Source organism: Xiphophorus couchianus, chromosome 7 (genome assembly GCF_001444195.1).
Source record: "Xiphophorus couchianus chromosome 7, X_couchianus-1.0, whole genome shotgun sequence".
Classification (NCBI taxonomy): Eukaryota; Metazoa; Chordata; class Actinopteri; order Cyprinodontiformes; family Poeciliidae; genus Xiphophorus; species Xiphophorus couchianus.
Genome location: NC_040234.1, coordinates 11,514,701 through 11,542,116, shown reverse-complemented (window position 1 = coordinate 11,542,116; position 27,416 = coordinate 11,514,701). Strand labels below are relative to the sequence as shown.

Genomic DNA, 27,416 nt, shown 5'->3' with positions numbered 1-27,416 from the left:
TGATGAGATGACATATTTTGGGACGGTCAGGTTTGTTTTCTATATTTTTTTCCCCTATGTTTACGCTTGTGTGAGTGACAGGGAGCTTGACCGATGCTCAAGTCGAGCCAGTATCAAGGGAAATCAGATTCCCAGTGAGGCGAGGGGGGGGAGCGGCAGCAGGAGGAGGCAGGGGGTAAATGGGTCACTGAACAGGCCCCCATCCCTCACCCTACTGCCTCTGCATCCTGACAAATTCTCCAACATTATTAACCCAACAAGGTATTAATCTTTATCTAAATTATCGAGATATTGATTTACAATTCAAGGGAGGGATGATGTACGGGACCTTCCGTTAACCCGCCCATATTCTGAGCAGATGCTCTTGTAATGGGCCTACACAGCAGAACAAACATTACATCGTGCAAGGTGATTAAAATGTAATGAGCAGTCCAGTCAAAGCCTTTTCAGACAGAGAGAATAGTCTGCTCTCATCAAGGTCACAGCCCAAATGAAGCTTAGTAATGAATTAATAAATCAACTTCAGCCATTAAAGGATGGTCTTTTAATTTAGTCCGGTTTACTCCAGAGAGAGCAGGTCTGAGGTCTAAAACGTTATACTTTGTCACCTTGTCTTCACCCATTTATTCAGATAGAACTGGAACATGTTGTTCTTTTGGTGGAAGAATGTATTTTATGGTCAGTTCTTAAGTTTGTCAAGACATTTTAGATATTTTATTTAAATGAAATGCTTCATAGCTATTTAAATTTTGCTAGCGAGGAAAAAAAGTTGTTTCACTAGATTTTTAATAGTGTCTTACTTAATAAGTCTATTCAGTAAAAATAGTAAAACTGAATCATTTACAGTACTCTAAACATTTATTGGCAATCCTATTAAAGAGCTTAAAAATAAAGGAGCAATTTATTGCAGTAACATATTATCACATAGGCCTGTCACGATAGCAAATTTTGCTCAACGATTAATTGTCTCAAAAATTATTGTGATAAACGGTAATATTGTTTGAAGACCTTTTTACACTGATGTAATAGAAATGACGTAATAATGCATGCGATTTCCTACCAAAGACAGATACACTTTGTTGTCAAAAGAACATTTAACACTGGAACTGATAAACAAAATAAACAAAACAACCAAAAACTAAAATAAAATGGATTCTCAGTCTCCATCAACAAAAAACTCACTTGAAAAAAAAACAACTAAACAACATAAAGCCAAAGTGGAAATAAATACTGCATTCAACCAAAAGAGTGCAGATTATGAAGTCTGTATATTATGTTGCCCTTCAGTAATAATTAGATTTAAATAGAGAAAATGGGCACATCGACTACCTGATGCAATAGTTCACACTACAGATTTTTTGCTGCTATTTTCCCCCTTACTGCAATCTTAAAACGTTGGTCTCTTTCTAAGATTTGTGGTGTGTTACGGTAGATCGTCGTTGCCGCTCCGATCTAAATCAGGGGTTTTCCCGGACTGTGAGCTTAACGCAGCCTGTTGAATGTGACAGGTAGCCAATCAGAAAGCGAGGATTCTCCTCCGTGTTTTCTGAGGGGAAATTACGGAGAGGAATCCCAAACAGCTGATACGGCACAACCCGAAGTCCAGCGGGCATTGGAGATGATATGTGGAAACAACATTAATGTTTATTCAACATGCAAAGAATATAGAAATGACAAGAGGAGTTGGAGCGAAATTGCTACCGCAGTTGATAAACCCGGTAACTTTTCAGCTGTTCTTCGTTAACGTGACATAAATAGGTTATAATGATTTTCATTCGGTCAGGACTGACACTAGCCACATGCATTGCAGGTAGATTGTAGTAAAGCATTGATTAATGCCTAGTTTTAAAATTAGTTCACTGAACTTGTAGCCATTATTTTGTGCAAATTGTTGGACACCACACGGCAGGAACGAACCAGATCGAACCGTTATACCTAGAATTTCTGTCGGCTAATGTTTGGTCTGTCAGGTTTTGAAAATGGGCCGACAATCGGCCAACAGCTCTAAGATCGTGTAGTGTGAGCTGGGCTTTACACTAAGGAAATGAGGAAGGGAGGGTAAGTGGAGAGCACTGGAGTTGAGCCTTTTTTCATTCGGTGTCATTAACAGAAAGAGAAAAAGGCCGGAAGAGACGATAATGCCGATAATTAAAATGATGTCGATAGTTTTAATTTATCATACAATTAATTGATGTATCGTTTATCGCGACAGGCCTACTATCACATTTTATTTAAGTACATTGAGTGGGTGAGGACATCAAGATCTCACATTAAAAAAAATAATCGTTTGCAGCAAAACCCCTGCAAACAACTATTGACTAAGACATTCTTTAAAATAAAAAAAGCATATGTTACATAAACATTTTAGTTGTTCAGAGTGTTCAGGAACTTTTTTTTAAAGATTTGTTTTGGTACTTGTGGCTTTTATTGAACAGTCAGTTTAGACAGAAAAGAGGGTAGACATGCACCAAAAGGCTTGAGTCCGGGAATCACACCTCGGATAACCACGTTGAGCACCACAGCCTCTGAATATGGTGCACCTTGTTTGTAGCAACTTTTAAATACCAATCCACTATTTCCTGTTCCCCTGATGTATAGATTTGATGTGACACGAAGGGCCATTTCTCTTAGCCATTCTTCAAAATGGGAAAGAGACTAAAACATGGTGTTTAAGTAAATCAGACGTGTGCTGATATTTATAAAATCAGGAAATGGGTTCATGAAAATGCTTACTCACCTGAGCTTTCTCATTATAAGAGCTGGAGGAATTGTTACAAAATACAAAACTTGTATTTACTGGAACTGTGGCCATCAAGCCAGGACAAGGATCCAGTTTTACTACATTAAAGACATTGGTGCAAGGAAAAAAGTTGACAAATCTACATTGGCAATGAGAAAACGAAGCTGAAAATTTGAGTCCGTGTTGTTTGGTACTCGTTTTTTGATTTTATATTAGTCCCACGCTGCATGTGTGACCTGTGTCCCACTCTATTCAAGAGCCTTTTCTTGTCTGGTATTAACAGTGATGATGCGATGCCTCAGACTTTTGCAGTCTAAGAGCTCTATGAGGTCATGATCTGTATTTGAAAATGCTGGTGTGTGTCACTGTAGGTTAAGTTGATGAATATCTGAACTCTGACCTCTAGTTCCTGTTCTGTGCACACATCTTTGCATCTTATCTTTGAATACAAAGTAAGCCTGCAGTCACCTCTCACCGAAAAGTTGGCGAATACACTAAAAGGCATGTTTTGAAAGCCAGGACACTGTCTGCGAAAGTACATTGCTGTTTGTCACTGCGACTAATGGTTAAGGGCGGTCTATTCCTGTCTGGTGCACCCCATGGTGAAGGGGCCCTTCTGTAGAGACAGCACCTGTAGGTGGCAAAATCGTGCAAAATGTGTGCTTGGTCTGAGCTTTTTCCGCTGGCCTTTGTTAATGTCATGGAAAACGATCTTTTAACTACAGTGCATGTGATCAAGGGTAATCTTTTGACGTGGTTAGCAAGGCTCAAATGTCTGTTTTTATTATTCTGAGAGCCATTATCAACCGGGTAGTAGCTCATCGACGTCAAGAGCAGTCAAAATGAGAGCTTTTTTTGAATGCAGATTACGGTGGCAGGGGAAATCGGAGAGAGCGGAGGGAGTGAGGAGAAGAAGCACAGCTGGATTAAGGAGTTACGTAACGGTTGGATCAGAGCGAGTCAAGTGAGGGAGAAAGCTGGGACATCATCTGAATACAAATGTTGAAATTCAAAAGCATATTCAGCCTTTGACTTTTGTCTCAGGTATTTTGTCAGATGCATCATCAGGCTTTTGGTGGATTTTCTCCCCACTGGATGTACAGTTTTAACTTTGCACTATGCTGATGTCTAAGCAGAAGGCGTTTTTAAGACCTGCATTGGATTATTCCAGAGGTTATTCTATAAAAGAGGTGTAGTGATACATTTCATCTGGTGAAAGGAGACAATTTTCAACATTTGTAGATGCTGCAATTAAAGATTTGTGGCCGACTCCCAATCTCCAGTTATTGTAAAGTTTTGATTCTAAAGTTTAAGCAAACAAAAATAACTCGATGTTGTTATGTGGAGTGACTAATATAAACTGTCTTGGTTTATTGTTTGAAACCATCACAATTTCAAATAATATTTTGTAATTTTATTTTTGATATTTTTAAGTTAGCATTTTGTTTTACAGAGATTGTTGTGAACTTAATTGTTGATAGGGTTGATATGAAAAGTTGGGCCATTATCAATATTAGATATTAATATTACTGCTATATTTACTGATATTACATATATTAAGTATAATTCTCTTGCCTTTTAACACAGGCAAAAATTATGACCACCGACTTTGCCTCTCTGCTTCAGTTAAATCAACCCATCCCTGCATCACTATTACTGTCACATGACCAAACAAATACCTCATGTGACAACAAGATATAAACATCACTTGTTAATATCTCTCCAGTTTTACTTTTCTGACCAGTACTGATGTTAAATAATGACTGATATCGGCCATTACTGATTTGATATATTGAGCATTCCTAATAGCTGATTTTCATTTATGTGTTTTAGATAATAATCTGCATTTGAATAATACCTTTTTATTTAAAGTCAATTCAATGTAATTTGAGTTTAATAGACTAGTGATTGTTTTAAACTATAAGGATTTCAATGTTCATCAAAATAATTGTAATTTTATTTTTTTTAATATAATAAAATTAGAGCTGTCCAAATTTTGGACTATTTATATAAGTAGTTAGTGCTGTTAGCGTGATTAGCTGTAAATAACAGTTTTTTAATGGCAATATTTCCTAACACCAAGTCTTCTTTGTCCAGTAACAACATCTGTATAGAAGACGGGTACTGTTAGGACTTAAGTATGGTGTGTTCACTAACTGGACAAAGATAGGATTCTTTAGATTTCAACTAGATAGTCATCAGTTAGGGCAAGTGACACTAAAAATAGTCCACTTTCAGCTCATTTGTCTCTAGATATGCAGCTTACAAAATTTAGTATTTTTGTTTTGTTTTAATTGAGTACAAGAAATGATTAAAAGTGCTGAAGCTTTTAACACCAGTCACAAGTGATGCTAACTGGAACTGGATAGGACATTGCAAGAGAGACTCAACCTAGATGAAAAATATGACCAAAGAAAAAGCTTATCACTTTTAAGCTAATGTGTGAGATGGCAACATTTTTTCTGTGGAGAATCATGACAACTACCCTGGTGTGAGACTGGGCAACTTGCAGAAACAAACTTTGGAAGTTTAGCAACATTTTACAAGATCAGTAAAGTGTTTAGTCAAAAAAAAAAAAGAAATTTGACTAGCTCATGTAGAGCATGTAGAGCTTGTAGCATGTAGATTCTACAATCTACATGCTCTTATTAAAAAATAAAGAGCTTTCAACTTTCCTCGGCAAACTGTGTTAATAAACCACAGGAACTGACCCAGGATTTAATTTCCAACAACTAAAGATGTCACCCCATTCAAAGAGAATGAGAGTCGGTCTGTTAATGTATGAATCACATCACAAATTCAATCTCATTTTGAATCCATTTTCACATCAACAGATGAAGGAGGGAAGTCATACTCAGTTTACAGTTTATATAATAAGTGTCTTCCTTTTAGTCTTGTTTCTTTGATGCATGAACTTGCAGACTTAGTCTGATGTTGAGAAAGTGTTACTATGCTGTTAATGGGAGACATTTTATCCTTTTTAGCTGGTTAATGTTCTGTTTTTTTATCTGCTTTAGGTGCTGTGTTAAATTTCACAGTTTTAAGGTTTCCAAACACTGTGAGGATACCATGACACCACAAAAGGTGCTCAAGTTTGTGTGTTAGTCATAGTTTTTGATTGGCGGTAAACCAGACATCTATTTTGTAGTTTTTATTGAGTTTTTGATCTTCTTTATGTCATGAAATGCGGGTGAGAGGTGGTGAGGCAGACGCTGTAGACCCAGGTAAGATGAATAAATGATTTTAATAACGAAAACACAGTCCAAGCAACGGGCAGCACGGCCGAGCGGAAGCCAGGGCTCGACGCCGGTAGCAACCGTAAAACGACTGGACAACACGAAGGACTGAACGCACATTAGACGAGGACCCGACGAAGACACAGACACACAGGTGACACTAAATACACAGGAGGTAATTAGGGAACGAGAAACACCTGGGAGTAATCAAGGGGACGACAGGACAACACGGAGGCACAGAGACACAGAAAACTCTAAATAAATACGCAGAAAAACACAGAACATGACACTTTAATTATAAATCAAGTCTAACATCTTAGGTGGTTCAAACTTTAACTGAATAACCTGAAAGAGATCGCCTCAGCATTAAATAAGGACATAAAACACAGTATTGCAAATACGTTTTCAGTGGAGAGGTGATGTTTTTTTTCCAAACAGGAACAGTAAATGGAAACGCTTCAGATGATTGCTTAGCTTATTTTACCAATAAATCACGCACCGAACGTACATTTCTTTCCATTTGCCATGATTGCATAAAGTCTGTATTTATAGCTGTATTTGTTTGCTTCCCTCACCTTTGAGGGATTTGCTAGCTTAAAAAACTTAATGAAATTGCAATGAAGTAAATTTATATGAAGCAACTTTATTTAAAAGTATATTATAAATCTTTTAAACTTAAATGCATTAAACCCCAGAGCGGTGCTGATCCGTGATAAGTAACGTTTTCCTGTGTTTATACATCCTGTGTTAACAAGAGTAGTCCATTAAAGCTCAGTCGGAGAAATTTGATCTGTTGGTTAATGAGGGGTCTTTGTTCAGCGTGCTGTGGTCTTCTACAGTGGAGGAAGTCTAAAACACGATGGTTTAATTAAGCCAGTTAATGGCGGGTATCTTTTATTATCTTTCTGCAACAGAAAGGAGTTGAGGTAGGCTTGGGATCTGTCTGCTAAAGCATGCAGATAAGATAAAGACCATGCCAGAACTAGAAATACACTCATTGCTTTTTATAGCAACATCTCTGAATTTTTAAATAGCAGGCCTCCTGCTGCTGTCTCTTTACAATTCCAGCGTTCAAACAGAAACTAACTAGCTAAAGAGAGCCACGTCACAGCACAGTAAGGAAGCTGCAGTGGTGGAATGCTTCACTGTTATCACGGACATCGAGTCATTGCTGATGATTGATACTGATGCAAAATCAGCCCACTTTGGTGATAAAGACAAAGCTTCCATGTCCTGCAACAAAGCAGGAAGCCAATTTGTCGGATGGAGCCCTGAGGTAGAGAGAGGGGATACTGGGATGAGGGTTGATCCAAATCAGTGGGAATTGATGACCAGATAACTAAAACCCACAATGTAGTTTCTCTGTCTTTCTCAATCCCTGCTCTGCAGTTTCTCTCTGTCACGGTGTGACAGTCACTGCCAGGAGACGCTGGGAACAAAGGCAGAGAGCCATGTTGACGGAAATGGGAAGATATGAGTGACATAAATGACAATTTGTGTATTAAGTATAGAAATGTTAAAATTGAGGCTCATGCCTTTTCTGAATATTTTCAAATTGTGGTATTTTGGGGGAGGATTTCATGTGTTAGTCATCTTTTACTGCGGTTATTGCTTCCTTTTTTCATGGTATGTCTCTACCAACTTTGCACATCTAGAGTTTTTCAGCCTGTGAAATAGAATGCAAATTTGTGTTAATACCACAGTACATGTTGTTGAGGGCCGGACCACTGCCTGAACAATTTTCCAAGTATGTATTTCTTAATAAACTCTAAATATTGTTTCTTCATCTTCTTCTGACATTACATATTGCAACTCAACAGTACAAAGTGACTCATAATAGTGACGTATTTTAATTTGCCTGTCCTTTACCCTGTTTTTTGTTGGGTTTTTTCTGCACAAACCTAACAAACTACTATAACATTTGTAATTAAACACTTGCCGCTCCAGCGTGATGCTCTCACCATTTGTTGTTTCATTGTGTTGGTGCTGTTTTCAAGGTGCAGTGGTTTTCCATCACACAAAGCATTTTGTTTTTAAACTTCTGTAAAAATTACACACACAAAAAAAAACCTTCTTTCACATGTTAGCCATAACAAACAAAGCTTGTTATGGCTTACTTTCAACCATGCCTTTCTTTCTCTTCCATGAAGGCCATATTTGTGCGATATGGCCTTTATGTCGACACACTCTCTCCTCCTCAAGCGGTAAATCTTTTCAGCTCCTCCAGAGTTACATCTTGGCTGCTTCTCTGATTGATGCTCTTCTTGCCCTGTCAGTTCAGGTGGATTGCCATGTAGGTTTGCAGTAACGCCATACTAGGATAATGGATTGAACAGTGTTTATTGCTGTATAACCTAACCTTGCCTTTAACTTCTCCCTGCTCTCTCTCTGACTTGTCTGCTGTGTTTCTTGGTCTTCGTCATCCTGTTTGTTCACTAGTGTTTTCTAAAAAAAAAATTTAAAAAAAACACTGACTTTTTCAGAGAAGAGCTGGATATAGTGGATGTAATGTTTCATCCACTTTATAATTCTGGGCTACTTTGTGTCATTCTATCACATAAAATATAAATAAAACAACACATTTATGTTTAGTAGATTTTAAAATGCGTAGAAGTTCAAGGGATGTCAATGCTGTCTATCACTGTACGTACATTACTGTAGAGGCTCATAGCTTATATTGTCAGTGTTTTCCTTCTTGGTGCCTTTTTCATAGTTTGTGTTGTCATAATCTGTTCTTTTCACTTTTGCGCTATTCTTCTCTTATTGCTCCTGCTGCTCGCTCTGCTCCACTGTCAGTTTACATTTCACAGTATCTACTGGGGTTATGTTGCCTTTACTAATGCTTTGGTGGGGTCTTAACTCAGCTCACAGCATTGACTACGTCACTATTTTTACCTCATGGCACGATCCTGTTCATAAACAGTGAATAAGTATAGATCTGTGGCTGTGGGCTTTTCACCAAATAATCTATGCCTTTATTTCACTTTGGTCTGTTCACAAGGATGTGCTGGTTGCCCTTAAAGCCATATTTAAAGCACATCAAGGTGGAAAACTTAATTTGGAGTAACCTCACTCCACTAAAATAGTGCAAAATTGCTTAAGTTGTATAGAGCACATTGTTTATTTTTTGATCAGTATTTCTGTAAGTCTTGCTTTATTAACCTTTGTCAGTCATTTTGCGCCGCCCCAGGCCGTAAGTCTTTATTCTTTTATTATTCTATGGCGATATCTTGCCACAATAGTTCTGTATTGCTTAATGAAGGGTGAGAGTTGGTGTTTGCTGATATAATTCCCTGGAATAAACTCTCCAAGGAGCTGTTTTGTTGTAATACAGCTTATTCCACATGGGATCCAATGTGTTTTCCTTCGCTTTGCATTGAGTGCTGTACAGTACATTTAAGCAATGCTGTAATGGGTAGCATAATGGAGCAAAGCACAGACTTTAGGAATAGTTTAGTTTAATCATTTCTTTGCCTCTGTGCTGCTATTTTTATCCCGACATTCTCCCGTTTTATTGTCAGTGTGCAGGGGAGGAGAACTGGGTGGACAGCCGGACGGTGTACATCGGCCATAAAGAACCCCCTCCGGGAGCTGAGGCCTACATCCCTCAGCGTTATCCCGACAACCGCATCGTCTCCTCTAAGGTGAGCGATTCCCAGCCTCCGCCACAGCGTAGTTTATCTTCATGCTCCTTTTCCGCTTCAAATCCAGCCAACCGGGTAATGTCTTCTGTCACATTTTTTGACAAAGGAAACTATTCTCTTGACTTCCTCCTGTCAAGCTGTACATGCTTTCTCTGGTGAAGAGAAAGTTTGTGATGTGCCACTGATTCTCGAACTGCATCAGTAGTTTCCCCCCCCCCCCCCCCCTCTCTCTCTTTATTCCACAGTACACCTTCTGGAACTTCATTCCCAAGAACCTGTTTGAGCAATTCAGAAGAATCGCTAACTTCTACTTCTTGGTCATATTTTTGGTCCAGGTAAAATTTTTCTTTGAGTTAAATTAACAAAAAAAAGCAAAACAAAACACTGTCAACTTTTGGTTTTGTAAAGAATTCATCTTGAAGCCTCTAAAGTTACTTGAAATGACCTGTTTCGGATACATCATTGCCTTTACTTTGGATGACGTTAGCTTGTGTTTGAAAGGGTAACCAAAAACTTTGCTAAAGATGCTTTTTTCCAAAACAAAAAACTACAAATGTTCCTTACATTGTGACAGATGAACGCTGTGATTGAAGCTGTGTTGGTTTCATATTGATAGCTAAATACTTGAGCTACAAAAACATGCTATGGCCGCTATAGCCTGTCCTTTCTGTTAGCTTCATTAGACTCCTTCAGTGAGTAGGGTGTTGGAACTGTTTCCTCTTTTTTACTATTCATTATTGACATGTCTGGATGGTTTTTGAGCTGTTTTAAGGAACCTTAAGACAACCTTTGTTGAATTGTAGGTTTGTTAGAGCACAACCAGCTGTTTACTATGACCAAAAAGAGCCTTACATCTACTCATAGTACTTTAGTTCAAGGTTATGAAGTCTGTGTAACAAAACAACTCAGTTAAATAATTTTTTGCACAATTAAAGTAAAAACGTTTAGACTCATTACGTGCGTTTCAGACATTATCGTGGCAAGTCCCAACCAGCAGTTGCCTCAAGTCATGGCTATTTATTTCCACCAGTATCATGTGAAATATTACACTCTCTCTCTCTCACATGAGAAACTGGGTGTGGCACACCAGCTCAATTTCTATTGTTTAATAACGGAGGAAAGTAAAATCTTTTTTTTTCCTGTTTAAAGGCTTATTTTCACCTGTAAATGGATTCAGTTCGATGGTATAGATACAAAGTTTGGTGCTCTTTTAGTAATTTAATGAGCTTCATCTTCCAACCTCAGCTTTGCTTCACTCCATATTTTCCTCCCTCCTCTTTGTGTTGTCCCCTCTTCCACCTCCCCCTCTTTTCTCCCTCCCATTTGTCCTTTCTCCTCGCAGCTCATCATCGACACCCCCACCAGCCCAGTCACCAGTGGCCTGCCCCTCTTCTTTGTTATCACCGTCACCGCCATAAAACAGGTAGGACGGACACAAATTAACTCCTGTCTCTGGAAAATGTCGCCCCAATAACTACTGGCCTCAAACAAAAACACACACTCTCCCAAACAATCTGCAGCTGCTCCATTTTCCGTATGCACACATTCCTCTCCTGGTGAGAGGACATACTATTGAATAAGTCTGGTGATGTGAAAAATATGATAATGAGTGTTCTCTTCTGTTAATCACTTGAGCGGAGGATCCCGTGGCTCTGGGAGATACATCTCCAAATAGTGAGCGATTAGTGATAGATGAAGTCGTCCGAGCTTTACGGGACATTAATCTAAAACATGGCATTTTCACTTAAAATATAGAAAACGGGTCAGTAAGCAAACAGAGCCCAATACTAACTTATTACAGAAATCCTCCAGTTCTTGGGATTGTATGCTCCAGCACTCTGCACAGGCATCATATTTTTTTTATACCTTTTCAAATTTGCTTCCTATTTCTTTCTTGCTGCCTTTCTGTCAGGGCTATGAAGATTGGCTCAGACACAAAGCTGACTGCTCCATAAACGAGTGTCCGGTGGACGTGGTGCAGCAGGAGAAGGTGGTGAGGACGCAGAGTCACAAACTACGGGTAAGAATGGCCTCATTAGGCCGGCGCTGCACCTGAGGCCACAAAGCAACACTGCTGCACTGCTGCAATGCTCACGTTTTTCTAAAACTGTCGCTCCCTCTCCCGCTTTGCTTTCCTCTCTGCAGTGCTTTCTGGCTGTCTTTCTAGTCTTTCTGACCAATTATTGGCTGTAAAACTGTTATAGGCCATTCCCTCGTGTGAGGTTCTCTCCAAGGATGAACAATGCTTATGTATTTTGTAAATCATAATATTCTTGTCCTCATATTCTTGTCGCTGATGAGGAGTAGGTCAGTCGTTGGTGATGTGACATTGTGTTCTTCTTGATTGAATTATTAACGCAGTGCCTTGCAAAACCATTCACACCTCTAATTGCCTACATTTTGTCGCTTTGCCTCACTGGGTTTTATTGGGATTTTATGAGTACTTTTACCAGTAAGTAAAGACATGTGAAAGGAAACTAGGCCACGGTTTTCAAAATCTTTTTCAAATAAAATCTGAAAAGTGTGGCAAGCATTTTTATTTAGTCTCACTGAATAAAAACTTTGTAGAACCACCTTTTGTTGGTTTAAGTTCGATGTTCCTTTGCATCCTCTTACAGGTTTACCCAGTATTCAGCACCATCCATCCGTCTATCCATAAACCCTTGGCAGTGCCACATCATGATGCTGTCACCACCATGTTTCACATTGGGGAGGGTTGAGTGTTTTTTAGGAAGTCATGCACCATTTTCCTTTTTATTTTACTATTATGCACTAGTTTGTGTCGGTCTGACACATAAAATCCCAAATGAAAGCGTTGATGTTTTTGATTTTAATATGAAAGAACGTGAAAAAGTTAATACGGCATCAATACTTTTGTAAGGCACTGCATATTGTACCTCAGTAATGTCTTGATTAGGAATGCACTATAAATTGGTAGTAACGGCAGGTGTACTCCAATGGATTTTTTTTGAAAAATTTCCTTTTTTATACTTTTACAAACACAGCACACCTACAGTATGTCTTTAGGCAGTTTCGCCCATTCTTCTTTGCAGTTCTTCAGATGGTGTGTTTATATTTGTTTGATGTTGGAATCTCGTACAACTAAGTCCCAGTTTCAAATGATAAAAAACAAACAGATCTAATAAACTGAAGGGATCATAATATTCATTAAGAGAAAGTAGAAAAAAAAGTGCAAGTAAATAGTTATCAACTGCTGCTCTCACAAAAGTTTTAATGCAAGGTTGCCATACTGGATTTTGATGTTGCTGCAGGTGGGAGAGCTCTGATTTTTCCTCTCAAACTTCTAATATTGATGGACTTTGATGGGTTTTTTTAGAACTTAATGCTCAGAAATTTCAACTTCTGAGTAAAATACAAAGCATAGTTAAATGGAATCTTTCAATCAATCAAGGTGCTGTTTTTTTTTTTTTTACTAGCATTTTAAAATCTTTCAGTATGGTGCCTTAGAAAAATATTTCCAGAAGTGGTGTTAAATGTTTGAGAACCTCTTATGTGGTGACCCTGAAGTTAAGCAAGTCCATTCTTTTGCCCACCCTCCAATAAACAACCAAGTAGGAACTGGTACTAGCAATAATATAATAAAGTTCTGCTTCCCAGTAACAGAAACAGTGCTGACTTCCAACATTTTGTTTTTGAAAAGCCATTAAAAACTAACACATGTAGCTGCTTGTTATCCATGGAGACAACCTTTCCCCACCATCCAAGGATCTAATGAAAACAGTGTCAGGCTGTTTAATGTGACTGATCTAGCTCATCAGATCTATTGATTCGGTCTGCTATATTTCAGACTTGTAGCACCATTTTGTCAGCAGGTAGGTAATGAGCGCCGGTACATCTAGTTTCTGCTGCGTCTGCTGCTTGCTGTGAATGTGCAGAGACTGTGTGGGACATTGAGGGTCAGCTCAGAATATACAGCTTCACCATAGCTGCCAGGCAATAAAAGGTTGCACAGCACTGTAGTTGCTCCTGTCATTGCAGTAGTTTTCTTAGTTTTTTTGTGAAGGTGATGCAACTTTCAAAAAGAAGGAAAAAAAAGATTTCTTCCATCAGTGTTGCTTTCATCTGTCTCTTATTCATTTTGTTCTGGCTGTCTGTCTGTCCTCCAGCATTTTCTGTTCTCTTCCGTAGATCAAACAGCAAGGATTAGAGCGTGCGTTGGGAGTAGGAATAATGATGAATACATTAATCATAATAAATCAGAGAGCGTGTGTTATGTGTACGGTCACCGTGGAGACGGGATTTATTTGAGTTTAAGCTGCTCTGCTCACATAATCCGTTATGCAACTTCTCAATCCTTTGGAAAAAAAAAAAACGAATAGTAATAGATGAGCAGATGGTTACCTACAGGTCTTTTCTGTTTTCTTTTTACATATTTTTTCTAATCTTACTCCATCTGCTTTGTTATTTTACAAGAGCTGCTGTGCCTCTCCTTTTCAGGTGGGCGACATCGTCATGGTGAGAGAGGATGAGACTTTCCCCTGCGACCTCATCTTTCTCTCCTCCAGTCGGGACGACGGCACCTGCTACGTCACCACCACCAGCCTCGACGGGGAGTCGAGTCACAAGGTGCTCGCAAGAGACAAGTGATGACTTTCTGTCTCAGCCTCATTTTAAACTCGAATTAATTTAAGTTGCTATCTAAAATCATTGAAATTGTGAGTAGTTTTGCATCCTGAAAAGACTGAGAAGGTAATCGTCTACATCTTTGAAGTAGCAAAATAGCAAAAATTTTAAGCCAACAACACATGCCTGTTTGGACAGAACAATGGCTGTTATGCAATAGTATAAATTGTATTTCTGTTACTATTAAAAAAACAACTAACATACAAACATCCCTGATAGTGACTCATATCTTACTGCCTTCCTGCTCGGAAACATTTACCAGCTTATTTGCGGCCTTTACATATTGTTGAGATCGATTAGATAAACTACCCGAGTTAAAGACCAAATCAATCCCAGCCTCATAGTCGGTGTCTTAGTGACATTTTCCCCTGTCTTCTTTTTCTGCTCCCCAACCTTCTGCCACCTTTTTGTCTCAGACCTATTACGCTGTACCAGATACCATGGCCTTTAAAACGGAGCAGGAGGTGGATTCATTACATGCCACTATTGAATGTGAACAACCGCAGCCTGACCTCTACAAGTGAGTGTATCCCCATAGATGGATCGTTGTACACAGACCTTTTACAAGATGTAACCTTATGGCCCTGGACATCTTGATTTAATTTTGTTTTCCCGCTTTGTTCCAGATTTGTGGGACGCATCAACATTTACAAGGACAAAGAGGAGCCTGTGTCCAGGTGGGCAGTTGTTTGTGCTGTGGTTTATTGTCTAAAATTGTATCTATATTGTATTTGTTTTGTTTATTTTAGCCTAATGTTGCTTAAATATTTCTAATTTGTCTGTAGCACTACATAATGCAACATTCAACTTCCTAAACTTTAGAGGTTACTTTCCAGAAGTTTCATGGATCTTACCAGATACGTTTCTAGAAGTTTTATGATTCATGTAGTTTAATCATGCAGTTTTATGGAACTTCAATGAAGTTTACTGCATACCTTCCAGCAATTTAACAAGTACTTTATTAGGTACTTTGCCGATATTAGTAAGTACTCTGCTGGGAATATCTGGTTACTTTCCTGGAATTTATCAGCTACATTGCCAGAATTTCATTGATTGATTGAATGATTTATTGACTGATTTTTTTTAACATGTAAATGCTAATCAATAAAGCTTTCCTCGTACTATACCGGAGTTTATTAGGTGTTTTTGGAGCTTTCTAGATACATGCTTATGCTTACCACATAATGTACTTTTCCAAAACATACCAGGTCCTTACCTGGAGCTCAATACATTCTTTTGAAGAACATTTTCGGAAATTCTTTGCTCCTTTCCTTACCATATACGTACTCGGATAAGTATTCCAAATAATATTCCAAAGCTTACCAAGTAATGTCCTGGAGCTTATCAGCAGTTTCTGTGGAGCTCCATTGTACTTACAGGTTACTTTCCTGCCGCTTGCCACGTAAAATACCAGGTGGCTTCCAGAGTTTTTAGGAAATTACCAAGCACATTCTTGAACATATTAGGTTACTTCCTTTTATTTATTATGATGAGGCTTTTAACTGTGTAATCTCCAGAACATACCTGATGCTTTCTTAGAACTTCCAGAAAAGATGTGGTAAATACAGTAAATTACAATCTGTATTATTGACTGCTATGCTAATAATTAGTTGGGTTTTGTGAACTCTATTAAAAGAATGAATTTACTTTACATTTGCAGAACACTAGGAGCTGAGAATTTACTTCTTAGAGGAGCCACGCTGAAGAACACACAACATATTTATGGTATTACAATAATTTTGAGCATGCAGTTAAGCATTTGTAAACATTTTTGAAAAAAACTCACTTTTGTTTTCTGCTCCTCAGCTGTTGCGGTCTACACTGGCATGGAGACGAAGATGGCGCTTAATTACCAGTCTAAATCTCAGAAGCGTTCTGCTGTTGAGAAGTAAGATTAATGACGGAGGCCTTCCCACTGCTTGATTTAGAGTGTGTCTTTGGGGAGTGGTTTACTTCCCAGCTCCGTGACGCTGACCCCTCTTCACTCCATCACTCTCTGCAGGTCGATGAACGCCTTCCTCATTGTGTACTTGTGCATCTTGATCAGTAAAGCTGTGATCAACACTGTCCTGAAGTACGCCTGGCAGTGGTCGCCTGACCGGGACGAACCCTGGTACAACCACAGGACTGAGAACGAGCGCCAGCGCCATGTGGTCTGTCCCTCACTCTCTGCATTTAATGGAACATTTAAGCAGCTATGTGTTATAATTTCCCTAAAGCCACATTCCTATAACATGTATCCTCCACTTCCTAGGTCATCCGAGCCTTTACAGACTTCCTGGCCTTCATGGTTCTGTTTAACTACATCATCCCAGTGTCCATGTATGTCACTGTAGAGATGCAGAAGTTTCTTGGGTCATATTTCATCACATGGGATGAAGAGATGTTTGATGAAGAGCTGGGGCAGGGAGCCCAGGTGAACACCTCCGACCTGAACGAAGAGCTAGGACAGGCATGTGGCTGGACACACTCAAGCAAACTGTATTGCATAGATAACTGAATGCAATCTTTATTTAAATGTGCTGTTGCTTTCACTTCCTTCAAGGTGGAGTATGTGTTTACTGATAAGACCGGCACTCTGACTGAGAACAACATGGAGTTTATTGAATGCTGCGTGGATGGCAATGTCTACATCCCACATGCCATCTGCAACGGCCAGATCCTCAGTGCTGCCTCCAGCATAGACATGATCGACTCCTCACCTGGGGGGTACAGGAGAGTAAGTTTGTTTTATATGTTACACATACAAACTTCTGTGTAGCTAGGAGAGATTTTATGTGATAGGCCAACAGAAAATAAAACAAAATGGAAGGAAAAGGATACATGTTTTGTCAAATTTAGTTTTATTTGTGTGTGTAGGAGTACGAGGATCTATTTTTCCGGGCGCTGTGTCTCTGCCACACGGTGCAGGTGAAGGAGGAGGAGACAGTGGATGGCATCAAAAGAGGCATCCATCAGGGCAGGCCCACTTCCTTTTACATTTCCTCATCTCCAGATGAAGTAGCTTTGGTGGAAGGAATGAAAAGGTAACATCATGATGACAAATTTTAGAACTTTAACAAAAGTTAAGGGAATATGTGATATATATTCACTTTACACGTACAGTACAGACCAAAGGTTTAGACACACCTTCTCATTGAATTCAATGACCTTTGGTCTGTACTGTACACGTTACAAAGTCACATTTTTCCAGAGAAAGAATTAAGTTTGGGCAATTAGCTTTTTCTAAATAATAAGTAGAAAAGTACTGGGTGCATTGGGCAAAACTAGGAATGGATTCTTTCTTTAAAAGCATATTTTTGAAATTCTGATACTTTTCACTCTTTAGATGTTTGACACATTTTATTCGTATCTCCCATTATTGAACAATCTGTGTTCCACATCAACCTCACATACACACTACAAGAAGAAACAGCCTTTTTTTATTGGCATTAAATCTGTTCTCATCTGTAAATCACTTTAACTAGTTTGGTGGTATGGTTAAGGTCATTGTCCATTTTGAAAATCCATTTGTGCTCAAGTTTGAACTTCCTGGTTGATGTTTTGTGATGTTATTTAATATTTTCTCAAATATCCTTTTCTCATGATGCTATCTGTTGTTTGCACCTGTCCCTGTTGCAGTAAAACATCCCTGGATTAAACGCAAATGTCATACTTTACATTTTCCATTGTAGGAAAATTATGTCAGTAATAATTTTAACCCTGATCAAAAATAAAAAGTCTCCATCTGCATTAACCACGAGTGCTTGACTAGCCAAAGTTGTATCATTCTTGAAGTAAATTTTGGGGTCGCACACAGTTAATCCAGGAGTCACAAAGGGCTCCCGGGCCTCACTTTGGACACCCCCGATGTAGATTTTTCCAAATTGTTTAAAAGCATAGTAATCTTTGTGTATTTGTGTACATTTCTGAGTTTAAAGAAAGTAACAGAAAATGCCATGTGTCATTAGTGTGGCATTTGCTAAATGGAAATACAGTTGGTTGTCCTAACTCACCTAAAACAGGAAAAGCTTAGTCTGATTTAATGTCAGAGTGACAAAGAATGTGGTATCGGCCTTATTTATAGTGTATGCAAGTGGTTTCCACTGTAACCTACACAGTATACAAGCACTGTACATACATCTCAGCTCAAGTTACGCAACATGCGTCACAGCATCTTCAGTCTTGCCACCTCCGAAAGACGCGACTGTTCATCTACATGACCTCTTTCTGTCACCCTCTAATCAATCATTTTCCCTCTGCTGTCTTTGCCAGGCTGGGTTACACCTATCTGCGACTCAAGGACAACTACATGGAGATCCTCAACAAAGACGACGAGATCGAAAGGTCTGTTTAATAAGTTGTTACACCACGAGAGATAAAACAGGATTAATCCAGCTGATGGAGTCCTGTTCATATTATCTGACTGAAGAGAATTAGCTCGCAGCTTGTGATACAAAAATGTTTTTTTTAATAAATCTGCGACCTCAGAAGACCTGCTCAATCAGATCAAAACAATTAAACTGATGAGTGAAACCGAATAATAGTCTGGTTCAATTCCAGAGAGGTTTTATGGAAATTCTCTGTTTTGATCCATTGCGTGTGTTTGTGTAAGCAACCTGGCCGTACATCACTGTCAGCGGCGGCCTGTCGATAGTGAGCTATTTTTAATGAAGCTGGAAAGAAAGGGGGAGAGAGGGAGGAAGTTGAACATTCTGATTCTAAAGTCTTCTTTAATTTTCTGTGTTTTCTTCTTGCTAAAATGCAACACGTTTTTGTCCAATTCAATATATGTGTGTGTTGTTGTTTTTTTACTGAATTAGAATCATCTGCACTTTCTAAAGGAAGTCATTATGTTCATTTTGTGCTATAGATGAATAAAAGGGGAGTCGTATGAAGTCATTATTTAACAAAGGCCACCTCTGAAATCCTGAGCACATGTAAAATAACTATTCTGGCTTTAACAATATGCTCTTGCAGTGGAACCCAGCAGCCAGAACCAGGAGTACAGTGTGTACTCAGAGGTGTATACTTTGCAAAATCATCCAAGGTGCTATTTAAAAGGAACCGTATGGAAGGAGAAACTTTGTCTGTTTATGAAATGTGCCCTCAATCTAAAAGAAACCAAATTAGAAAAGGAGGTGAACACACTTCAACTCTGTCCCTCCTTCAGGTTTGAACTGCTCCATGTGCTGAACTTCGACTCTGTCAGGAGGAGAATGAGCGTCATAGTAAAGTCCATTTCAGGTGAGACGTTGCCACAAACAGAGCGTCGCTTGCACCTTTTATAGATCCAAAATTAGAAGCTGGACAGTGCCTCCAGTGTGCTAACAGTGTTTGGCGCTGTTTCTGTGTGTGTCCTCAGGAGAGTACCTGATGTTCTGTAAAGGTGCAGACTCATCTATTTTTCCTCGAGTAGTGTCTGGAAAGGTGGAGCAAGTCAAAACCCACGTGGAGCAGAACGCTGTGGTGAGTGAATGTTTTTCATCTGCTGATTGGGTTTGAGGGTACATTGTGTCCATTTACACATTTAGCCATATGTTTCATGTCACACATTAAATCCTTAACTGTATATCTGAGGGAAAATTGACATTTAATGTGGTAATTAAAGTTGTTAAATGTTAGGCCTGCCAAGCTGACAAATTGGGCTGGATGATCAATTGTCTCAGTAAGTTTTGCGATAAACGATAATATTGCTGTTTTGAGACCCTTTTCAAGTAATATATTGTTAATGGCACATTAAGGCAAATTTGCTCTCTCAAAGACTAATAAACTTTTATTTTGTAAAAACAAAAAAAAATCCAAAAATATCCAAAGTAAAAGACAACTAAATACCACAAATAAATGTAAATCATCAGAATGGAAATGATCAAGCTCATTTGAATTTGTTATGCGAATAATTGATTAACTGCTTATTCTGATAGGATTAATAAACATCTCATTTAGCAAAAATCATCCCACAATAATACTTAATAGAGCTGTGTAACTACTACAGTTTTAAGATTTAAATCATTTTTTAGATTATTTCATGTGTTTCAAGTCAAAATCCAGATCTAAATCTGATTGAGAACTGTGGCATGACTCGACAATTTGTTCCTATAGTTTTTCTCTATCCAATTTGACTGAGCTTGAGCTTTTTTAAAAAACAAGAAATCTTCACAAATTTCACTCTGTAGGCATGCAATGCTTGCAGATGCATAACCCAGAAGTCTGGCCGCTTTAATTAAAAAATCTTGCACATACACCAGCATGATTCATCTCTTAACATTCTGCCTCCCTTTACCTTTTCCTATTGGTCTACTTGTCTGTCACCCATATATCAGACCCTGCAGAGCATCTTGAAACACGTGCCAATTTCTAAGATCCACCTTCAGGAGAGTTTAGAAAGGAAGCTTTTTGTGAGCTTATGTTGTTCCTAAAGTGGGCAAACAACTGCTATATATTGTTGTGGGCTGAAAGGGACAAAAGTTCAACTGAATATTAATGTTCCTTTGTTCAGGATGGTGTGGTCTTTAAAGAAGAAGTATTTATATGCTTTAAAAATTCAGCTTTGTCTATCAATCACATCTTAAAATGTATAATATCAATAATCTATTCATTCCTCTCCATATCTCTCTCTTTCTCTCTCCGCTGTGAAACCAGGAGGGGCTGCGGACTTTGTGTGTCGCCTACCGAAGGCTGTCAGAGTCAGAGTACCAGGAAGCGTGTCATTACCTGACCGAAGCCAAGCTGGCCCTGCAGGACAGGGAGCAGAGGCTGGCTCAGGCCTATGACGTCATTGAGAGGGATTTTGTCCTCCTGGGTGCTACAGCGGTGGAGGACAGGTTGGTCAATGCAGGAAGAGAGGAAGGGAACGATTTAGAAATGGTGCAGCAAGTGGACAGAAGGGGGATTAATGAAGCTTTACAGTAAGTTTAGACAGTTGTCTTGACTCATGGCAGCAAAAAAAAAGGTTCAGTATGAACTCTTGAGTGGTGCCTTTTGTTTGTTTTTTTTCTCTGGATTGTGCAGTAATTGAATATTTTTGTGCACAACGATATAAGATTTAAGCCTCGCCCCTGACTGATTGATCAAGTGCTTGACAGTTTAATTTCCTAACAGATAAACTGCCGATGTGAAACGACAGGGTTGGGGTGGTCTTGCATTGAAAACTTATCACCCGTTGGTAATGGATTAACTGGAGCTTTGATTGATGGCGCTGCCCACCCGTGTGCACCCTGAAACACTTATCGACTTATTGATGAACAGGCTGCAGGAGAAAGCTGCGGACACCATCGAGTCGCTGCACAAGGCCGGCATCAAAGTCTGGGTCCTCACGGGGGACAAGATGGAGACGGCCGCCGCCACGTGTTACGCCAGCAAGCTTTTCCGTCGCAGCACCCAGATTCTGGAGCTGACCAAGAAGCGCACCAAAGAGCAGAGCCTGCACGACGTTCTGTTTGAGCTGAACAGGACCGTTCTTAGGCAGCGCTCCATATCTGGGTACGGAAGTCAGTTGCTCCCTGCTCCAAACCTGGTTAAGTTTGTTGTGTTGATGGATCTCCTTGATAAACCTTATTCAATCTCTGATTACAGGTTGTCAGTGGACTGCCTCGACTTTGGCCTGATTATCGACGGGGCAACTCTTTCTGCAGTACTAAAACCCAGCCAAGAGGTGTCTGGCCATGGGAACTACAGAGAGATCTTTCTTGAAATCTGTCGCAACTGTAGCGCTGTTCTCTGCTGTCGCATGGCACCGCTGCAGAAAGCCCAGGTGACATTGACTTTCTTTCTTCCTCTTTTATTTTCAATTGTTCTCCATATATGCCTAAATAACTCTTTCATCTGGCTTAAAACATTTCTCTGACAGATTGTGAAGCTAATTAAATCCTCAAAGGAACATCCTATAACCCTCGCTGTTGGCGATGGAGCCAACGATGTCAGCATGATCTTAGAAGCACATGTTGGCATTGGTGAGTTCAGTTGCTACCTTAAATAATAATTATCTCAATCACAAGATGTTTTTATATAGGCATTCCTGGTGATATCTGAGAAAATATAGTTTGTTCGTACATCCTGCTGTCAACCCAACAGTCTATCGTCTATAGGTTCACCCATTTCCTCAGCCTGTCAGTTTTATTATTCATACATCCATTTATCTGTTTGCCCTTTCAAACACGTATCTATCCATCCCAAATTTAAAGTCTAACCATCTGCAATGACTTCATGGGGAGCTTTGACAAAAACTTGTCATTGAAAAACAAATAATTTTCACTTAATGTTTTCTCATTGCTCTGCAGACTATTAACACTACTAAGGACCGTTTGGGGTGCATTATCTTTATGGCTATTATAGTCAGTGTGTTAGGAGTTCATCTGCTGCATGCCAGTGCTATTTTCATCCTGCTGGATGCTGTATCTGTAGTAGACACCCACACCTAACGCGCTCAAGGTGCTTACAGAAAAGGGGTTGGAAGCAATATGATTGAGTGAGGAAATGTGGATTTAACGCGAATTATGTCATTTGCGATATTTAGCAATTGTACCGTCATCACCAAATAATGTATGATCCTAGTAGAAACCCTGATTTTCTATTTCTGAGCTTACATTCCAGATTGTAAGTAAACTGTTTCTTTCCCCCAGGCATCATGGGTAAAGAAGGTCGACAGGCAGCCAGAAACAGCGATTATGCCATCCCAAAATTTAAACACCTGAAGAAGATGCTTCTGGTTCACGGCCACTACTACTACATCCGAATCGCTGAGCTTGTTCAGTACTTCTTTTACAAGGTAAGGGACGAATGCTTGCAAACGCTTGTTTGAAATGAAAAAAATCGAGCCAAAACACAGATGACTGGATTTAGGACTCCAGTAATGTGCAACACTCTCCTGGATTCACGGGCGCAATGACCAGTGTGGGTGGCTTCCACAGCATGTAGCGCTCTGCCAACTGACTCAACTTTTTCCCCATTTGGCATCATTGCTTTATTAACAACCCACTCAGTAAGCTCATAAACAGGAATGTGTAGATAGCTGCATTTTTAGAGTTTCTTTATTTGTTTTTTGTGATTTGTCATTTGTGTTTTTTTTGTCTCTTCTCCTCTTAAATCATTGCAGAATGTGTGCTTCATCTTCCCTCAGTTCCTGTATCAGTTCTTCTGTGGGTTCTCACAGCAGGTAGGTACTTTATACTGTACAGGAAAAATATTTTTCCCATTGTAAGGTACTGTTGAAGCTTATTAGCATGTTCTGTTGAAGCTTATTAGCAATTTATCAAAAGTACTAAAATTCTAAAGACAATTTTTATTTGTTAATGAAATAAAAACCTGGAAATTGGGAACTAATAGCTAGAGATCTGTAAAAAGTGATTGTCACCTTAAAGATTCCTTCTATTTATAAGAAGAAAGTTGACGTCACACAGCAGCACATTGTTTACGGTAGTAATAATGGATGCCGTCGTCTATCAATCGATTTCAATTTTATTCAGGAATAGGAATCAACAGTATTGCCACAAGATCCTAAAAACACACAGGAAGCTAATAAAAAGAAACGCATAGAAACGGCCTTTTGTGGAGCGCAGACTGCAACTTTTGTAAAGTGTATTGGATGTGTAGTCAGAGCCAAGATTGAAAGGATTGTGATGTAACCATAAAAATTTTAAAAAATAATACCATTTAAGCAATTTAAGTGTTTTTCTTATTTGGTTGCTTCTTGTGGTAGAAGTGTTGACCTCTGGTTTAATCAAGTCCACTTGTAGCTTGAGTTGTCAAGTATACGAGGGAATGTCCTTGAATCTTTGGAAGCAGCTGAAGCTGAGGGTCGTCAAACCCAGGTAGCCATCCCTGCTAGTAGAGATGAAACTGGAGGAAGGAAGGGAAAGGTGTCGTATCCTTCCCCAGAGCTATTGTGTAAGAGAGCAAGGTGTGAAAACACATCCTGTCTTTGGAGTTGGAGCGATTTGAAAAGGAAAAGATTACATAATAAAAGTGCAGAATTCAGAGTTTTTCTCTCTTTTTCCTTCTTGCGTGAGTTTCAGGTTATAAATGCACAAAAATCAGCTGGCATTGTTTAACAGAAACACTCTTTTAGTTCCTATCTCTAAAGCATCTCTGTCCCTTTGCAGCCTCTGTACGACACGGCGTATTTAACGCTCTACAACATCAGCTTCACCTCCCTCCCCATCCTCCTGTACAGCCTGGTCGAGCAGCACGTGACCATCGACACACTGAAGAGGGAGCCCTCTCTGTACAAGTGATGACATTTGATTTGTATGATGCTGCGCCTTGTATCCCGTTTACCTTTATTTCTGCCGTAACACGTTTTCCCTCTCCCTCCGTGCATCTCAGGGACATCGCGAAGAACTCCCTCCTCCGTTGGCCCATCTTCCTCTACTGGACGTGCCTGGGTGTGTTTGACGCGGTCATCTTCTTCTTCGGTGCCTACTTCCTTTTCGACAACACCACCTTCACCAGCAATGGCCAGGTGAGCTTCTGCATCTGCGTCGCCAAATGCAGTGTGAAAAACAACAGACATGACATGTGCGTCAGAGGCATCAGTCATGGGGAGGATAACTGTTGAGTCTCCATGAACGCTCACTCATCTTCACCGTACGCTTTTAGGTGCATCGACTTGACATAGTAGTCATGTTTTGTCTCTATGGCTCAGCACCAGTAAAGTTTCTTTCGCCGGAACATCGGATCTCCATTCATATCGACAACACAAGAGCATCTTTCTCTGTATTGTTAATTTGTATCATGTCAACTGTTTTTGATTGCCTTCGGTCCTGTTTTTTTTTTTAAGTTTAAACATCCTGAAATTCATTTTACCCTTTGTCCTGATTCTTTTCTCTTTTCTCCCCCTCCCTTTCTCTCTGCTTTCTTGCTCTTTATTTTGCTCCCCTCTTCCTCCTCCTCTCCTCCTCCTCTTCTTCCTCTTCTTCTTCTTCAGCTTATGACCACCAACACACAGATGGTAAGCCTGTCTCCCTCCCCTGTCAGCTCTCTCTGTCTTCCATGCCCCTTTTCAGTTCCTGTCGTCTTGTTTATACTTTCAGTTCATCCTCACTCCACCTAATCCATGCAACTCCCATTTGGATGTGTAGATTCCTAGCGCTTACGTTCCCCCTCTAAATTTTTGCAACGCTCTGAATCCTGCATAGTACCTAATCTTAACCACTCTGCTGACATGGTAGAAAACCTTTGAAGCTTCTCCACATTATCCCCGTCTTGTGCTGTGGTAGGGAACCTAATGTTTGCTGCTGATTTAGATCCAACATCTGTTTGTTTCCTTTTCTGTCTACCTTGTTTGTTTTTGTGTGTACTTGTGTGTCTATGTACTTTTATTAATATTACGCTGTCTGCCCATTTAAAATAAGTCGTAGGAATTCTAGATAGGCTTTTTTGGTGCCAACAGCCAGCTTTAGTTGTTATATAAGTCGTCCTCTTTGCCTCGATTTCCCTGTTTCCCCGCCCTCCTCCCCTCTCTCATAGTCCCATCCCATCTGTTAACTCCTGGTGTCTGCCTAAACCTTTCTAGGATTTCAGCAAGTAGCAACATGTGAATGCTGTGAAATAAATTGGAAATGTTTCAATTGTTTTTTTAACCAAAATCCTATCCTAATAATAATTAACATCTTTTTGAATGAACACTCTTTTCCACAGTTAATAAAACATGAGATTGCCCTATACTTCCTTTCTTGTGCTCACTTGAGCTGTCTACAGTCATTGTCTTGGTAATTATTTTTATTGTTAGCCTGGCCGCTAACTATTGTCTTCATCTTTTTCTTACAGATGTTCGGAAACTGGACGTTTGGAACTCTCATCTTTACTGTCCTGGTTTTCACCGTAACGCTCAAGGTGTGTGAGTGAGCAAAATGAAATGAGAAAAAAAATCCTGCTGCTTATATAGCATAACCCTCTCAGTTGTGTTAGATCATAACTATTGCATGAGTTTTCTAAATGCATTGAACAGACAAACGTTTAGGCCTTTTCTTCTTCCTGTTAGAAGACCTCCAAAACATTAACTATAAAGGGAACAATAAAGGTTTAGGAATTAGATGGAAGAGTTTTATTTTTCAGCTCCGGATTCATATTTACAAAATCAATAATTAGTTGGTAAGAGTATAATTGAACAACCTCTGTGAATTGCTATAAATGATCTAAAATTATTCATGAACAAATGGCCAAATAAAACTTACCTGTTTTAGTGAGAGAAAGTTTAACAGCTCATAACAGCAGGTAACAAGAGCTTTTCTGAGTATTTTTTTAACTATAAATATTCTCTATTGAGTTTTATATGCATTCTGTCATCTAGGCGTACAGCATGTGTTTGACTTTAAGCTTAAATTTCCAGAGTAAAACCAGACAAAACATCACTTTGACTACAATGGGCAGTGGTCTCGACCCGATAGTTGACCCAAAAACGGCACCAATACATATAACACATCACACTGGTCCCATCTGTTTGGGTTAACGTTACTAGTAAGACCACTTTAAAAGATTACAAGGAAATCATTTAAAGTATTAAATTTACTGATGAGTTTCTTCTGTACTGACTGATTTGGTGTTTCCACTGCTACTTTTCTCTGTGGTCCAGCTTGCCTTGGACACGCGTCACTGGACTTGGATCAACCACTTCGTAATCTGGGGCTCGCTGCTTTTCTACGTCATTTTCTCTCTTCTCTGGGGCGGCATCATTTGGTAAAGCCTCGATTCAGCCACAATCCACACGGTCTTTGCAAACTGATTCTGTTCGGGAATAAATTTCTGTATTCCCTGCTGCTGCTCAGGCCCTTCCTGAACTACCAGAGGATGTACTACGTGTTTATGCAGATGTTGTCCAGTGGTCCAGCGTGGCTCAGCATCATCCTCCTTATTACCGTCAGCCTGCTCCCGGATGTCATCAAGAAAGTCCTCTGCAGGGCTATTTGTCCAACAGCTACTGAGCGAGCACAGGTACGAAAAAATTCTTAAAATAGATTTAAAATTTTACTTCTGCTGATGTTGCATAGTGCGAATAATACTTTACTACACCAATTTAACACATGGAATTTCTTTCCAACTTTAGTTGCTTATGTAGCAAGTGGAAATCGTTTAAATCCTACTCTATACCAGTCAGTAATTTTACAACGTCAGAGTAGAAGCTGTAAATCTTCTCCTCTTTATTAATAATCCAGGAAGACTGTTAATGTGTTTCAT

At 39.4% G+C, this 27,416-nt stretch overlaps 1 protein-coding gene across 4 annotated transcripts in view; it reads left to right on the top strand.

The window, feature by feature from the left end:
• Positions 1-27,416, top strand: part of LOC114147913 (probable phospholipid-transporting ATPase IH) — a 40,788-nt gene that overhangs the window by 5,291 nt on the left and 8,081 nt on the right. For 2 of the 4 annotated variants that reach the window (XM_028022693.1, XM_028022695.1), the window contains exons 2-29: positions 9,498-9,620; positions 9,866-9,955; positions 10,963-11,043; positions 11,533-11,640; positions 14,079-14,207; positions 14,681-14,784; positions 14,891-14,941; positions 15,925-15,989; positions 16,071-16,152; positions 16,267-16,417; positions 16,519-16,716; positions 16,810-16,983; positions 17,124-17,290; positions 18,519-18,590; positions 19,417-19,490; positions 19,609-19,712; positions 20,886-21,067; positions 21,492-21,725; positions 21,819-21,996; positions 22,093-22,195; positions 22,865-23,010; positions 23,338-23,397; positions 24,344-24,471; positions 24,567-24,702; positions 25,168-25,191; positions 26,010-26,075; positions 26,815-26,918; positions 27,008-27,173. In XM_028022693.1, the coding sequence (XP_027878494.1) occupies positions 9,498-9,620; positions 9,866-9,955; positions 10,963-11,043; positions 11,533-11,640; positions 14,079-14,207; positions 14,681-14,784; positions 14,891-14,941; positions 15,925-15,989; positions 16,071-16,152; positions 16,267-16,417; positions 16,519-16,716; positions 16,810-16,983; positions 17,124-17,290; positions 18,519-18,590; positions 19,417-19,490; positions 19,609-19,712; positions 20,886-21,067; positions 21,492-21,725; positions 21,819-21,996; positions 22,093-22,195; positions 22,865-23,010; positions 23,338-23,397; positions 24,344-24,471; positions 24,567-24,702; positions 25,168-25,191; positions 26,010-26,075; positions 26,815-26,918; positions 27,008-27,173 (3,300 nt within the window). The remainder of the gene's footprint in view (positions 1-9,497; positions 9,621-9,865; positions 9,956-10,962; positions 11,044-11,532; positions 11,641-14,078; positions 14,208-14,680; positions 14,785-14,890; positions 14,942-15,924; positions 15,990-16,070; positions 16,153-16,266; positions 16,418-16,518; positions 16,717-16,809; positions 16,984-17,123; positions 17,291-18,518; positions 18,591-19,416; positions 19,491-19,608; positions 19,713-20,885; positions 21,068-21,491; positions 21,726-21,818; positions 21,997-22,092; positions 22,196-22,864; positions 23,011-23,337; positions 23,398-24,343; positions 24,472-24,566; positions 24,703-25,167; positions 25,192-26,009; positions 26,076-26,814; positions 26,919-27,007; positions 27,174-27,416) is intronic. The other 2 variants (XM_028022694.1, XM_028022697.1) reach the window with 1 other exon arrangement.